Source organism: Macaca nemestrina, chromosome 5 (assembly GCF_043159975.1).
Source record: "Macaca nemestrina isolate mMacNem1 chromosome 5, mMacNem.hap1, whole genome shotgun sequence".
NCBI classification, from domain to species: domain Eukaryota; kingdom Metazoa; phylum Chordata; class Mammalia; order Primates; family Cercopithecidae; genus Macaca; species Macaca nemestrina.
Genome location: NC_092129.1, coordinates 15,981,526 through 15,998,250, shown reverse-complemented (window position 1 = coordinate 15,998,250; position 16,725 = coordinate 15,981,526). Strand labels below are relative to the sequence as shown.

Sequence of the window (16,725 nt, the reverse complement as noted above, 5' to 3'; positions counted from 1 at the left end):
GAGGGGACCCCACCAGCCCTCAAATTCATTCTGGTGTACTATATCAAAAGTGGCATCATTCTATATCAGTAAGAGGGAATGCTAAACTAAAATTAGCAATGTAGATGAAGAAAATTTTAACCGAAGAGTTCATGGTATGTTTCTTTTTGGAAAATTTTAAAATGTAGTATTTCTAGGGACTGATGTAGATGAGATCTACTTGGAGAAATGGAAATAGATTTTTTTTTAATTAAATGGGTCTTTATATAAAAATCAGTTTTCATATCACATTTCTGCAAATTTGGTCCCTGTTCTTTTTATCTTATGTCTTAAAACATTATGGCTGCTTCAAAATGTACACCAAATGAATTAGAGGTTAGAATATGTTCTCATTGTCGCATATCTGGCAGCTTATTATCTCCCTTTAACAGCTTTTTTTAAAACTTGCGTCTACTTTTGGACCCAGTGTGTAAAGCTTAATAAAAATAGGATTTTTTAAATATTCAGGTGTGTGATGATCCTATACCTGAGATTTTGGTTGCTAGGTCCGACATGCATTACCTTGCACGTGTCTGTGAATCATCATCAAAGTTAATACTGTTTTGTGGTTTTCATTCCTACTGGAGTTCTCATAAATTCTCCCTAGTCTTGATTAATACAAATGATTTTTTTTTTTTGGCATCAACAAATTTTATCACCTCACTATTCATCCCCTCTTCCAGATTGCTAATAAATATAGGCCGGAGGGGATGGCTTAGTGGTCTAAGCATCAGATTTGAAATACCTAGAGTCCCTGGAACTGCAGGTTTGAATGTCAGCAGAGTCAACCCAGCTCATCATTCTTCCAAGGTAGATAAATGGAGTTCCATGCAGATTTCTGTGTGGGGTCATTAGGATGAGATCTTTAAAAACTGAGTTGGTTATGAGTGATACAAGTCCCATCTGTCGTTTTGAAAGAATGGGGGTTTCTGTCAAAGTTTTGAACAAAATTTCCCTCTGAACTTGTTGTATGGTCACTTACGCACTAGTTGACATCCTCCTCCCTGGAGGTCTCTGAACTCACATGGAAGTGCTCTATTAGATTTATAAACATTGCAGGAACCATTTAGGAGAAAAATACTCTTCCAAGAAATAAAATGTGATGATTTTATATTGACGGCCACTAATACTATGGTCACTCTATTGTTAGCATGTTTCAATTCATGACAGTTGGCCATTATTATATTTTATGCTTCCTTCTTAATTATATAAATCTATAATGTTTGAGGGGTTTTAAACATTTTTTTTTTCTTTATGATAGCCTTCAGTAAGAAAAGGTGTACTACCAAGAATGCTTGAAGAAATTTTGAAGACTAGATTTATGGTGAAGCAGTCAATGAAGGCTTACAAGCAAGACAGAGCCCTGTCACGAATGCTTGATGCACGTCAGTTGGGACTTAAGCTGATAGCAAATGTCACATTTGGCTATACAGCTGCTAATTTTTCTGGGAGAATGCCATGCATTGAAGTAAGTGATACAAATCTGTAGTTTTTTCAAAAGAGACTAAAATATAGCGAGGCACAGTGGCACTCACCTTGTATTCCCAGTTACTTTGGAAGCTAAGGTGTGGTATGGGGGGCTTCAGCCCAGAGTTGAATCCTGCCTGGACAACACAGTGAGACCTCATCTCTTTTTAAAAAGAAAAAAAAAAAAGGCCAGGCATGGTGGCTCACACATGTAATCCCAACACTTTGGGACGCCGAGGTGGGCGGATCACGAGGTCAGGAGTCGCGACCAGCGTGGCCAACATGGTGAAACACGGTCTCTACTAAAAACACAAAAATTAGCTGGGTGTGGTTGTGGACACCTGTAATCCCAGTTATTCAAGAGGTTGAGGCAGGATAATCACTTGAATCCAGGAGGCAGAGGTTGCAGTGAGCCAAGATCGCACTCCAGCCTGGGTGACAGAACAAGACTTGGTCTCAAAAAAGTGGCTCACACCTATAACCCCAACACTTTGGGAGGCCAAGGCACGTAGATTACTTGAGCTCAGGAGTTTGAGACCAGCCTGGGCAACATGGTGAAACCCCATCTCTAACCAAAAATGCAAAAATTAGCCGGGCATAGTGTTATGTGCCTGTGGTTCCAGTTACTTGGGAGGCTGAGATGGGAGGGTCACTAGAGCCTTGGAAGTCAAGGTTGCAGTGAGCCATAATTGCACCACTGCATTCCAGCCTGGGTGACAGAACAAGACCCTGTGTCAAAAAAAAGAGAGAGACTAAAGCAGCATTAAATGAATGCCTGTTCATTCAAGCATTTCATTTTGTTTTAAAACTTTAATAAACCATTTCATTTCTATGACATAGGATCAGTTTTTCTCATACCAAGCCTCAATATGTACATATTCTTAGGGATCTGTGACTTTTCTCTGTATCTCGGTGTCTTTATTCCAATGATCATTTTAGAAATTAGCATACACATATTTTTGCATTATCTTCATAACTATACTTTAACTTTCTATTAGCATGAAATTTCAGTGCCACCTTTGTAGCAGTTTTTACAACAACCTTGGTAGTGCATAATTCATTTTATGTATTGACAAGAGATCTGATTATAGTTATATTGGCTTGTCCAAATGTCACAATTAGCCAAGTGTGGTGGTTCACACTCGTGATCCCAACAACTCAGGAGTCTGAGGTAGGAGGATTGCTTGAGCCCAGGAGTTCAAGACTAGCCTAAGCAACATAGTGAGCCCTTGCCTCTATTAATACATAAAATTGAAAACTAAAAAAAATGTTTTAAGTCAGAATAAACAACAATCATTCCATATTTACTAGTATACCAGTAGATATAAAGCAGAACCTTTTTTGCAGTGATGAGTGACAGCTGAAAGACATTTTTCATAGAATAAGACTTAATTTCCTATTTACTAAGTTAAGGTGTTTATTTGATACAAATACAATATAGTGTGACAGGGTAATATAATAATATACTGCTGAGTGAGAAAAGAACAGAATAGCTTGTTATATTGTGATCTTTTCGTGCCAAATGAAGGCCAGAGGACATTGTGGTATATCATATTTGCATTAGTTCAGTAAGAGAAAAACAAAGAAAGCATAAAGTCTTCACACAGCTCACAGTAGGCAAAATGAACTCCAAAAACATGAGCAAGGCAGGAGTGGCATATTCACATTGAAAGCAGCAAAATACCATCTCTAGTGAAAACTTAATATTGTTAACTTGAATATTTTGGTACAGTAATATGATTTTGTGCTGTATAAATTTTTTTATGGTTGCACTGTAAAGGCTGTAAGCAATAAAAGTTTGTATCTAGGTTTATATTTGTATACTTTTAGGTGAGATAAAAAATACTTTGTTAGTCCTGAGGGTTCATATTAATACATTTGAAAAGCACTGATCGATATGATCTAGCAGAAAAAAAATGGAAATGGTATTACTAATGGAAAACCAAAAAATATCCTTTTTTTTTTTTTTTTTTTTGAAACAGGGTCTTGCTTTGTCGCCCAGGCTAGAGTGCAGTGGCTTAACCACATGCTTGTCCCAAATCCTTTCTTAGGGGCCATTTCCACATTTCCCTAATTTCTTCCCGCCTCTCAGTTTTAAAAGTGTTTATTAATGTATTTTAGTAATAAAACAATGCAGAAATACTATTTTAAAAATATGTAAATACTGTAACTCTAGAATAACCAGAATTTGGGAGGATTTTTGAACTAGCAGTGGAAGTTTAGGAATAGAGTTTCACCAGGGAGTACGTTCCTGCTTTGCATGATGAACTCAGACTGCCAAGCAATACCTGCTTCCTTGACCCTGGTCTTCTCAGCTATTCTCAGGTTAATGACTGCAAGCATGCATTTGGCCCCTCATCATATGCTAACTTCACAACAATACAGTGTTAACTTCTAGGTGAAATCATGAGTGGAAAAAGCAGCTAAAAATCACAGAAAGAGCCTCTTACGAATAAGTGAAAAGTTAGCACCAATCAAGTAACAATGGAAGGTATCAGCCACTTTTTTTTTTTTAAAGGGCAGATGGCTTCATTCTTTTTTATGGCTGTATGATATTCTATTGTACACATAATATGGCATTTCCTTTATCCATTCACCCGTTGATGGACACTTAGGTTGCTTCCATATCTTGACTGCTATTGTGAATAGTGCTGCAGTAAATATGGGAGTGCAGATATCTATTCAATGTCCCAATGTCCTTTTTTTTTTTTTTTTTTTTTTTTTTTGGATGTATACCCAGGAGTGGGATATCTGGATCATATGGTAGTTCTATTTTTAGATTTTTGCAGCACCTCCATATTGTTCTACATAGTGACTCTACTAATTTACATTCCCACTAACAGTGGGTTCCCCTTTCTCCACATCCTTGCCAGCATTCGTTATTGCCTGTTTTTTGGATAAAAGCCATTTTAGCTGGAGTGAGAAGACATCTCATTATAATTTTGATTTGAATTTCTCTGATTAGTAATATTAGTCATTTGTCATCTTTTGAGAAATGTCTGTTCAGACCTTTTGTGCATTTTTAATCTAATTATTTGGTTTTTTTTCCTACTGAGTTGTTTAAGTTCCTTACGTATTCTGGTTATTAATCCCACGTCAGATGGGTGGTTTGCAGATATTTTCTCCCATTCTATGGGTTGTCTCTTCACTTTGTTGATTATTTCCTTTACTGTGCAGAAGGTTTTTAGCTTTATGTGATCCCATTTGTCCAGTAATCAGCCCTAAAAAAGAATAAAATCTTGTCATTTGCAAAACACGGATGGAACTGAAGGATATTATGCTAAGTGAAATAAGCTAGACAGAGAAAGACAAATATCACATGTTCTTACTCATGTGGAAACTAAAAAAAATTAGTGAACTCATGGAGATAGAGAGTAGAATGATGGTTGCCAGAGGCTGTGAGGTGGGGAAGGAGGGAGATAAAGTGGAAATGATTAATGAGTACAAAAATACAATTAGAATGAATAAAATCTAGTATTTGGTAGCACAGTAGAGTATAGTGAACTGCAACTTATTGTATATTTTTAAATAACTAAAAGAATGGAATTGAAATGTCTAACACAAATAAATGATAAGTGCTTGAGGTGATGGGTATCCCAGTTACCCTGATTTGATCATTACACACTGTCTGCCTGTGTACATCATATGTACAACATATACATATATATACAAGTTATCTATCCAGAATAATTAAAACCTTTAAAAGCGGGAGGCGAATGGATTACTGTCTGTGGTCTCCTGCTTTCCTTCAGAGAACACATAATCAAAAAAGTGCAGACCTAGACTGTCATAGAGAAAGATAAGATTTTGTAAGCATATAAGGAGAATATGGAGAATAAATAAATGTAGCTAATAGTTGGAGGTTAATGTCTCTGTCTCAGTACTATCATAGAGAAAGACAAGACTTTGTCAGCAAAAATTCCTATGAAGAGAATATGGAGAATAAAGTAGCTAATAGTGGAGGTTAATGCCTCTGTCTTAGTTGGACTTCATAAATTAAAATTTTTGTATGTTGACAGTTTTCTACTAAACTATTGGTCATTCATATTTATGATAAAGGTATATTTGTGCCTTTTTAAAAATTGAACTTTATTTCTTTTAATGTCTCTTCAGAAAATTAATTTTTACTTAAAAAAATTTGTTTTTATTAACTTTTGAGCATCCCCAGTCATGGCCTAAATTGTGAAACCATTTCTTTTCCACTTTTAAATCCTCTCTTAGCCCTTTAATGAAGTAATGCTTTTCAGGTTAGGAACCTTACCATAAAGTAGCAGAATCTGTTAATTTAATTACTTCTCCTACCCTCTTCCACCTCCCCCTCACTCTAGTGCTGCTGAATTCTTACTACATGGTCTTCAGGGGTAACTGCAGAGTTCTGACTCTTTTGGGTATAACTTTAATGGGTCAGAGTAAGAGCATTAGGCAGACATTTAAGATCGCTATGTATATGTACAAGTATATACTTACTTGTAAGTATATATTTCAGAAGTGTATTTGACTTTGACGCTAAGATGGCTTGCTCATGCAACTCTTTGTCCTCACATATTTAAAAGTTGACCTTGTCCGGGCACAGTGGCCTGTAATTCCAGCACTTTGGGAGGCCAAGGCGGGCGGATCACGAGGTCAGGAGATCGAGACCATCCTTACTAACACAGTGAAACCCCACCTCTACTAAAATACAAAAAAATTAGCTGGGCGTGGTGGCGGGCACCTTTAGTCCCAGCTACTCGGGAGGCTGAGGCAGGAGAATGGTGTGAACCCAGGAGGCGGAGCTTGCAGTGAGCCCAGATCGCGCCACTGCACTCCAGCCTGAGCGACAGAGCAAGACTCCATCTCAAATGAATAAATAAATAAATAAATAAAATAAAAGTTGACCTTGTTTGAAACTGGCGGCAGGTAACAGAACATTTTATTCAATTTGAGTTTCCATTAGATAACATGATTTTTGTAATGTATTAAGTTAGAGTTTACATTCTCAAGATTTTCTATTGTACTAGAGGTCTCAGCAGAATTCATAATCTTAATTTAAAACCCAAGGCCAGGCGTGGTGGCTCACACCTGTAATTCCAACACTTTGGGAGGCTGAGGCAGGTAGATCATTTGAGGCCAGGAGTTCAAGACCAGCCTGGCCATCATGGCAAACCCCATCTACTAAAAATATGAAAAATAGCAGGGCAGGGTGGCGCACGCCTATAATCCCAGCTACTCAGGAGACTGAGGCATGAGAATTGCTTGAACCCAGGAGGCAGAGGTTGCAGTGAGCCAAGATCACACCACTGCACTCCAGCCTGGGCGACAGAACAAGACTCTGTTTCAAAATAAATAAATAAATCAGAATAAATAAATAAATCCCAACTCGTTTCTACCAGTTTTATTATTTATTCCTTTGTTCATATACCTAATATGTCCTTTGTAATGCAACTTTAAACAGCCTTTTAAATACTATTCAATCCTACATTTAGTAATTCAAGTTTTACAGTAAAGGGAGAAGGATCATTATTGCTATTGTTTGCTTCTTAACACAAAAAAAACAAAAAATGTGCAGTTTGCATTTTAAAATTGTAAAGGGAATGCTCCATTTATGTTTTATGTTGAATGACAACTTTTCCCACTCTTAGCTTCAATTAGTTTAATAAATAAAACAGCATTGTTATATAGTCTCTTTACTTAACTGTAAATCTCATTAGCATGCTTTTCATATTTGTCAAGGCCCAGCATCTACTTGTTTTGTAAATTCATGCCATGGTCACTGTTAAAATTCACTAATCACAAATGGAAAAAACCTTCCTAGATATATATCTACCTATTTAATTTAAATTGAACACTTTTAATATATTTCCCATCATATAATTAGATACATTTTTCCTTGTATAACTAGTCACAAGATTGAAGTTCAGCATTAACTTTAATGATATTGAGAAACATTGTCATCAACAGTTCAACAGAAAAATTTTGAGAGATACACGTATGTATACTCATGCACCCACAAAGAATGTTTTTCTGCCTAATGAGCTGTAAGGGCACGTAAGAAAGTTCTTGAATAGTTCGGGCACAGTGGCTCACACCTGTAATCCCAGTACTTTGGAAGGCTGAGGTGGGCGGATCACGAGGTCAAGAGTTCGAGACTAGCCTGGCCAATATGGTGAAACCCCGTCTCTACTAAAAAAAAATAGAAAAATTAACTGGGTATGGTGGTGTGCGCCTGTAGTCCTAGCTACTCAGGAGGCTGAGGCAAGAGAATCGCTTGAACCCAAGAGGCAGAGGTTGCACTGAGCCGAGATCACGCCACTGCACTCCAGCCTGGGTGACAGTGAGACTCCTCAGGAAAAAAAAAAAAAAAGAACTTGAATAAACAAGAATTATTCTTCCAAGAATCCAGTGTAGCTGTGTACCTTGTAACAAGTGCAGTCCACTTACTGTTACACTCAAAGACAAGTCTGCACATCGATTGGTCCTTTCAAATTCTTCACCTCAGTTTCTTCTTGAGTACTTGGAGAAAGAATGATGCCTTGATTTCTTTTTTAAGTTCTTTTCTCCTTGTTTCGTTTCTGGAAATATTTAGTAATTAAATGTATTATATGTTAAAGTCTGTTGACTTACACTGAGCTATGTTAAGAAATTATTTCCAATGTGTTTGTACCAACAGGTTGGCGATAGTATTGTTCACAAAGCCAGAGAGACCTTGGAACGAGCTATTAAACTGGTGAATGATACCAAGAAATGGGGGGCTAGGGTTGTATATGGCGATACTGACAGGTAATGGGTTTTTGGTTTTGTGGTTGTCTTTTTGCATCTGTCCACATCTTCATTTCAGTGTTTAAAATGGCTTACGGGAATCCTTTCTAAAAATAGAGTTCTGAGTCCTTTCCAGTCCTTACGATCTCATGATCAGAGTTAACACAGATCCTGATTTACCAGATATGATCATAAGAGACAGTTTGTGTCCTGAGCCACAAACTGTGAAGATTCCTATGGCTTCGCTCCAGGTAGCTCTTAGCCAAGTAGATAGTGATCTGTAAACTAACTGTGTACGCAGGAGTCTAGTTTATTTAAAGAAACTACTTTTAATGTGAATAATTCCTCTAATATAGCTGCAACTCTCTGAATTTAAGTGTATATCTTAAAATAATTAAACTGTTTTTGAAGGGCAATTGCCAGAACCGTGAGTGGTTAACTTACCACTCAGCCCCAGAATATGTTGACCTTCTAAGAGAAGTGCATATAGGCAAATGCAGTTTTCCATTTGACTCCAGAGGGTCCACAGACTTACTCAAGCCCATTATTTATGGATTGGCAAATAATGTGCCTGCATTTGAAGGCACATTATTAATAATGTAAGTTATTAACACCAGCTTGCATGCTTCCTTGTTTGCTGTGATAATTTTCAGGTTTCAGTTATTTATGTAACATCTTTTTTGCATGGCTTATTGAAATTCTTCTAGAATGTAGGCACTATGCACATTTCTTACAGTGAAATTTTTTCCCTGTTGGGGACTTAGAGTCACGGTGTGAACATGCTAAGAGCACCTGCCTCAAGACCTCTGATCTCTTTACAGTCCAACAGAGCAATAGGAGATAATGCTTCTAATCATTAAATAGCTTATAAGTAATCTTTGAATAGCATTTAATCTTATCTAGTTCTTTAAAATGTTCATACAGACAGCATAATCATATTAATGCTGAATGAGACTTTGCCTCATAGAGCAGCTGTTTCATTACCAGCAGGTGGGGATAGTTTCAAATTATCCAGGCTCTAATTATCCATATTCTCTCCTGTTCCTCATAAAAAGCCACTTCTTAGTTTGGCTTTCGTTATTTTACTGTTCTGTGAAACTACTTCTGCTGGGTATTCTAGCAAAATAAGAGTTAATCAAATAAGCTCTGCATTTGTTAGCAGAACTTAAAAAATATTTAGGGAAAAATGTTAATCCTTTAACTTATTGATTTTAATTCAGAGGCTATCCATGTTGTTGACAGCATTCAGAAGTCAGCATGATTCTGATTGTAGTTACATTATTTACCCTTTAAGATCTATAAGAAGTCAAGCTACAAAAAATAACAGAATGTCAGAGCCGGAAGGGATTTTGATATTATTTAGGCCAGCAGTTTTCATACTATTGGGAGATCTTAGAATGTGCCTCAAATGATGCTTATTAAGAACAAATTTCCCTAAGATAAGAAATTTAAGATCTTGCAAGCAGTCAGTAAAGAGCCATGAATTGATATTCAGTGTTTTGATTCCTAACTGATGCTTTCTCTCTACATCAGATTTTATAGTTATTATATGATTCCAGTCAAAGGAAATTTACTTGCAATGTCATTAAAACTTTTGATCACTATTCACTACCTGATACATTCAACAAACATTGTCCAGGCATGCTGACTCATGCTTGAAATTCTGGCACTTTGGGAGGCCAAGGCAGGCGGATTGCTTGAGCCCAGAAGTTCAAGACCAGCTTGGGCAACAAAGTGCAACCCTGTCTCTACAAAAAATTAAAAAATCAGCCAGACATGGTGGTGTGCACCTGTACTCCTAGCTACTTGGGAGGCTGTGAGGTAGGAAGATTGCTTGAACCCGGGAGTTCAAGGCTATAGTCAACCATGATCATGCCACTGCACTCCAGCCTGGGTGACAGAATGAGACCCTGTCTCAAAAACAAGAAACCTAAATGTTTAGTGACATCTGTATGAGGGCAGTTCACAACAGTGTCACCCTGGCAGAATACAAGTAAGTTCTTGAAGGGGGACAAAAAAAATGTACCATAGTTTTTGGCCCCACAGTGGGCCAACAATATTTGACTCCTTAGTAATTACTTTCTCTTGTTAAATATAATTTAAATTTATTTATTTATTTTGCCTTGGAAGGACAACGATGAAAGGTTGAGAAACACTGCTCTTGGGATAATAGGTAATATTTGGTGGAGTGCAAAAGAGTTCCTGGCTGGGCGCAGTCGCTCACGCCTATAATGCCAGCACTTTGGTAGGCTAAGGCGGGCAGATCACCTGAGCTCAGGAGTTTGAGACCAGCCTGACCATATGGGGAAACCCCATCTCTACTAAAAATACAAAATTAGCTGGGTGTGGTGGTGCATGCCTATAATCCCAGTTACTCAGGAGGCTGAGGCAGGAGAATTGCTAGAACCCAGGAGGCAGAAGTTGCGGTGAGCCAAGATTGCACCGTTGCACTCCAGCCTGGGCAACAACAGTGAAACTGTGTCTCAAAAGAAAAAAAAAAAGGCCAGCGTGGTGGCTCACACCTGTAATCCCCGCACTTTGGGAGGCCAAGACAGGTGGATCACCTGAGGTCAGGAGTTCAAGATCAGCCTGGCCAACGTGATGAAACCCCCTCTCTACTAAAAATTTTAAAAATTAGCTGAGTGTGGTGGCACATGCCTATAATCCTAGCTACTCAGGAGGCTGAGGCAGGAGAATCGTTTGAACGTGGAAAGTGGAGGTTGCAGTGAGCCAAAATCGCGCCACTGCACTCCAGCCTGGGCAACAGAGTGAAACTCCATCTCAGAAAAAAAAAGAGTTCCCAACTGTGAGTGAGGAGACCTGGATTCTCTTTCTAATTATACTCCTAGATGATGGCATAGCCATTAAGAAGTCATTTTGCCTCTCTGAGGCTTAGTTACCTCTTCATCAAAATGAAGGAAATCTGATAGATGAAGGCAAATGACCTTCCAATTATGATGACATTCCAATTATACTTTTAGTTATTCTTAAATGTACAATAAATTATTGTTGACTGTAATCACTCTGTTGTGCTATCAAATACTAGGTCTTATTCTAACTATATTTTTGTACCCATTAACCATCCGCACTTCCCCACACATACACTGTACCTTTCCCAGCCCCTGGCAACCTAGTAGAAAAAGGCCGGGGCGGTGGCTCACACCTGTAATCCCTGCACTTTGGGAGGCCGAGACAAGTTATCACCGGAGGAGTGATTGCTCTCTCCATTTTTTTGAGACGGAGTCTCGCTCTGCCCCCAGGCTGGAGTGCAGTAGCGCGATCTTGGCTCACTGCAAGCTCCACCTCCGGGGTTCATGCTGTTCTCCTACCTCAGCCTCCCAAATAGCTGGGACTACAGGCGGCTGCCACCATGCCCGGCTAATTTTTTGTGTATTTAGTAGAGACGGGGTTTCACCATGTTAGCCAGGATGGTCTCAATCTCCTGACCTCGTGATCCGCCCGCCTCAGCCTCCCAAAGTGCTGGGATTACAGGAGTAGAAACTCATTTTAAAACAGTGTTTCTTATTGTAGGCTAGTCACTTCCATTCTGTCACATGACAAAAACTTCATTCTGTCCAGCCTTCTTGAAGCTTAGCTCCAAATCAAAGTGGCCAAAACAGCTTAGATGGATTCAAACAAACTCACATTACTGGGTAAAGTCTCAAATATAGACCCTATAGTAATAACTTTTTTTTTTTTTTTTAAAGTCTCTGTTGCCCAAGCTGGAGCACAGTGGCACAATCTCGGCTCACTGCAACCTCCACCTCCCGGGTTCAAGTAATTCTCTTGCCTCATCCTCCCGAATAACTGGGACTACAGGCATGCGCCACCATACCCAGCTAATTTTTGTTTTTTTAGTAGAGATGGGGTTTCACCGTGTTGGCCAGACTGGTCTTGAACTCCTGACCTCGTGATCCACCCACCTCGGCCTCCCAAAGTGCTGGGATTACAGGCATGAGCCACCACACCTGGCCAATAATAACTTTTAAGATGTGAAGTATATATACCTTTATCATTTTTATGGAATTATAATTTTTAACATGTATAATATTATGTAATAAAATATAAAAATGTATAGGCCCAAGTTACCAGCTACCATGCCAGTCAAGATATAGAACACTTTTTATCACCGTAAAAAGTTTTCTCATTCTCCCTTTACAGTGTATCCCTCACCCTCACTCCATGCCCTAGACAACCACTTACCTGATTTTTATTACCATAGCTTAGTTTTGCCTATTATAAAACTGTATAGAAATATGTGTGTGTCCACTGATTTTAAATGTTGCATATGGCCGGGCACAGTGGCTCATGCCTGTAATCCCAGCACTTTGGGCAGATAACCAGAGGTCGGGAGGTCGAGACCAGCCTGACCAACAAGGAGAAACCCTGTCTCTACTAAAAATACAAAGTTAGCCGGGTGTGGTGGCGCATGCCTGTAATCCCACCTACTCGGGGAGTTGAGGCAGGAGAATCGCTTGAACTTGGGAGGCGGAGGTTTCGGTGAGCTGAGATCGCTCTATTGCACTCCAGCCTAGGCAACAAGAGAAAAAAAAAAATGTTGCACTCATCATTGCATCTGAACATTTTAAGAATAATAATCTTACATAAAAACAGTTTGGCAGTTGCACGTGAAGTTCAACATACCCTTAGCATATGACCCAGCAATTCCACTCCTTTATGCTTATCTTAGAAAAAAGAAAACCTGGCCGGGCGTGATGGCTCACACCTGTAATCCCAGCACTTTGAGAGGCCAAGACAGGTGGATCATGAGGTCAGGAGATCGAGACCATCCTGGCTAACACAGTGAAACCCTGTTTCTACTAAAAATACAAAAAATTAGCCTGGCGTGGTGGTGGGCCCCTGTAGTCCCAGCTACTCGGGAGGCTGAGGCAGGAGAATGGCGTGAACCTGGGAGGTGGAGCTTTCAGTGAGCCGAGATCGCGCCACTGCACTCCAGTCTGGGTGACAGAGCGAGACTCTGTCTCAAAAACAAAAATGGAAAAGGAAAACCTATGTCCACATAAAAACTTGTGTACAGTTCTTCATTGGAGCTTTGTTTGTAATAGTCCAAAACTGCAAAATATCTAAATGTCTATCAGTGAGTGAGTGGATAAGCAAATTGTGGTATATCCATACAGTGGAATACTACTCAACAATGGAAACAAACCAGTTGCTGTTATTTTGACACCATGGATGAATCTCAAAATATGCTGAGTAAAAGAAGACAGATATAAAAGAGTATATACTATATACTTTCATTTATGTAAAATTTTTGTTTATTTACTTACAGGGTCTCACTATTGCCCAGGCCCATCTCAAACTCCTGGCCTCAAGCAGTCCTTCCACTTCAGCCTCCGGAGTTGCTGGGATTACAGGCAAAAGCTACTACACCCAGCCCATTTATATAAAATTCTTGGAAAAAACCTATCGTAACAGAAAGCAAGTCTTATGTATTGAACCTGGGGCCAGGAATAGACTGAAAAATGATTGCAAAGGAGTACAGGGAGGTCGAGGCTGCAGTAACCAATGATTATGCCACTGCACTTCAGCCTCAGTAATAGAATGAGACCCTGCCTCTTAAAAAAAAAAAAATAAAATCAGATAGTATTGGTATAAATGAGTATCAGATGGCCTATAAAGAAACTACAAAAACCTTCAGATGGTTCAAAGTATAGCCTAGATTGAAGGTCTAATTAACTAAGGCATTTTTGTTCTACCTTAGTGAATGTTAAAATTAATTCAGATTGAGACAATATTTATTTTAAAGACTTAGTAGTGTTGAGTAAACTACTTTTTTCCTTTCTTTTAATTTTTCATATAGGCTCTCAGGCAAGTACTGTCTCCAATATTAGCAGAAACTTTTTCCAAATAAACCATCCAAAATGGGACTTAAAAATCCAGTATAAAAACACTTCAGAAATATGAGATTGGTTTATATGGCTAGAAACAAGAATCTTAAAGTCATGTTTCAAGATATCATCCATTTCCACTATTTAATGTCTTTTCACTAGAAATATAAGTGAAGATGAACTTTATAGTCTATCTTACTTAAATATTTATTAACCATTACTTCTGTTGGTGGTCAGGTTGTAGTATATACTGAAATAGAAAAATAGATGCATTTTGTCAGTTATTTTTGAGTATATTTAGTATTGGTATTTTGAGTATATTTTGTATTGGTATTTCTTATTCATATAATTCAATATTACTCATTACCAAATAATATGATCCATTATAGCAAATGAAAAGATTTACAGATATACACGTCTTTGTAATGTCTTTTTTCTGTACGACATGATTACAGATGTTGATTTTCTTCCTTGTGTCTTTTTATGTTTTTTTAACTGCTTTTCAGTTAACATACATTACAGAATATATGTCTTTTGTTTTTTTGTTGTTTTTTTTGTTTTGTTTTGTTTTTTGAGACAGAGTCTCACTCTGTCACCCAGACTGGAGTGCAATGGTGCAATCTCGGCTCACTGAAGCCTCCACCTCCCAGGTTCAAGCAATTCTCCCACCTCAGCCTCCCAAGTAACTGGGACTACAGGAGCACACCACCACGTCGGCTAACTTTTGTATTTTTTTTAGTAGAGATGGGATTTCGCCATGTTGGCCAGGCTGGTCTCAAAATCCTGACCTCAGGTGATCCACCTGCCTCAGCCTCCCAAAGTGCTGTTATTATAGGTGTGAGCCACGGCGCCCGGCCAATGTCTGTCTTTTTTTTTTTTTTTTTTTTTTGAGACTGAGTCTTGCTCTGTCGCCCAGGCTAGAGTGCAGTGGTGCAATCTTGGCTCACTGCAAGCTCCGCCTCCCAGGTTCATGCCATTCTCCTGCCTCAGCCTCTGGAGTAGCTGGGACTACAGGCACCCGCCCCCATGTGGCTAATTTTTTTTTTCTTTTTCTTTTTTTTTTTTTTTTTGTAGAGATGAGTTTTCACTGTGTTAGCCAGGATGGTCTCGATCTCCTGACCTCGTGATCTGCCCGCCTCGGCCTCCCAAAGTGCTGGGATAACAGGCGTGAGCCACCGCGCCCCGCCCAATGTCTGTCTTTTTTAAGTTGAGTGGTTCTGGCCTTAAGGAAACTTCTCCCATATCACAAGTACATCTTCTCTTTTCTTACAATCACACAGTCTCTTATTTTGTGATGTACTTAACTGTGTACCACAGTGGTCCCCAACCTTTTTTATTTTTTTTGAGATGGAGTCCCAGGCTGCAGTGCAGTAGTGTAATCTCAGTTCACTGCAACCTCTGCCTCCCAGACTCAAGCGATTCTCCTGCCTCAGCCTCCCAAATTCCTGGGATTATAGGCACATGCCACCATGCCTGGCTAATTTTTATATTTTAGTAGAGATGGAGTTTCACCATGTTGGTCAGGTTGGTCTCAAACTCCTGACCTCAGATGATCCACTGCCTTGGCCTCCCAAAGTGCTGGGATTACAGGCGTGAACCCCTGTGCCTGGACCACAGTGGTCCCCAACCTTTTTAGCACCAGGGATCGGTTTCATGGAAGACAATTTTTCCGCAGACCGGGTGGTTTGGGGATGAAACTATTCCACCTCAGATCATCAGGCATTAGATTCTCATAAGGTGCACACAACCTAGATCTTTCACTTGTGCGCAGTTCTTACAATAGGGTTCATGCTCCTATGAGAATCTGATGCTGCCACTGATCTGTCTGATGTGCCACTGATCACAGACTGACTGGTATCAGTCTGCGACCTCGGGGTTGGTGACCCCTTGTGTACCACACAAAGCCTTAAATGTCCAGGGATGATCCAGGACTTTCTTGACTGCTGGGATATCTGAGCTGCTCTGTGTGTAGCTAAGTTAGAAATATTGGATGTCTTAAAAGATTTATAACAAGATATATCATGAGTACACATGGAAAGTAATAAAACAGGAAAGCTTACATAGGAAGCATCTTAAGAAAGAGTAAATAGGAGAAAGGGAGTTTTCTTTGGCATTAGACAGAGTCATAGCCAGGAGAGTTACTCTTGATAAAATTTTTGTTGTAATGACTTCCTCATTACCTTATTTTTAATCCCCTTAGTATGTTTGTGCTACTGAAAGGAGCCACTAAGGAGCAGTCTTTTAAGATTGGTCAGGAAATTGCCGAAGCTGTAACTGCTACCAATCCTAAACCAGTGAAATTGAAGTTTGAAAAGGTAAGAGGAATGTAATATTAGTAATCACATATAAAACTCACATGTCTTCTAGAGACCTCTGATTTGTTCAGTACATTTTCAGAATCACTGATAGTATATAGATCTATTAAAGTGTTAAATTTGGGCCAGATGCAGTGGCTCATGTCTGTAATCCTGCTGTGGCCTTGGGAGGCCAAAGCAGGAGGGTTGCTTGAGACCAGGAGTTTGACACCAGCCTGGACAACATAGCCAGACCCCATCTCTACAAAAATTAAAAAGTTAACCAGGCATAGTGGCACACGCCTGTAGTCCCAGCTATTCCAGAGGCTGAAGTGGGAGGATCACTTGAGCCCAGGTGTTCA

General features: G+C 39.2%; 1 protein-coding gene and 1 long non-coding RNA gene across 7 annotated transcripts in view; one reads left to right on the top strand and one right to left on the bottom strand.

The window, feature by feature from the left end:
• LOC105492089 (REV3 like, DNA directed polymerase zeta catalytic subunit) overlaps positions 1-16,725 on the top strand; it is a 189,405-nt gene that overhangs the window by 155,115 nt on the left and 17,565 nt on the right. For 5 of the 6 annotated variants that reach the window (XM_011758974.2, XM_011758977.2, XM_011758978.3 and 2 more), the window contains 3 exons: positions 1,280-1,486; positions 8,132-8,241; positions 16,270-16,384. In XM_011758974.2, the coding sequence (XP_011757276.2) occupies positions 1,280-1,486; positions 8,132-8,241; positions 16,270-16,384 (432 nt within the window). Of the gene's footprint in view, positions 1-701; positions 829-1,279; positions 1,487-8,131; positions 8,242-16,269; positions 16,385-16,725 lie in introns of those variants that run through there. The other variant, XR_011623291.1, reaches the window with a different exon arrangement.
• Positions 3,526-16,725, bottom strand: part of LOC139363282 (uncharacterized) — a 40,858-nt gene continuing 27,658 nt past the window's right edge. The window contains exons 2-3 of the long non-coding RNA XR_011623292.1: positions 7,903-8,033; positions 3,526-4,706 (exon numbers count right to left, since the gene is read on the bottom strand). This is a non-coding gene — a long non-coding RNA (uncharacterized lncRNA). The remainder of the gene's footprint in view (positions 4,707-7,902; positions 8,034-16,725) is intronic.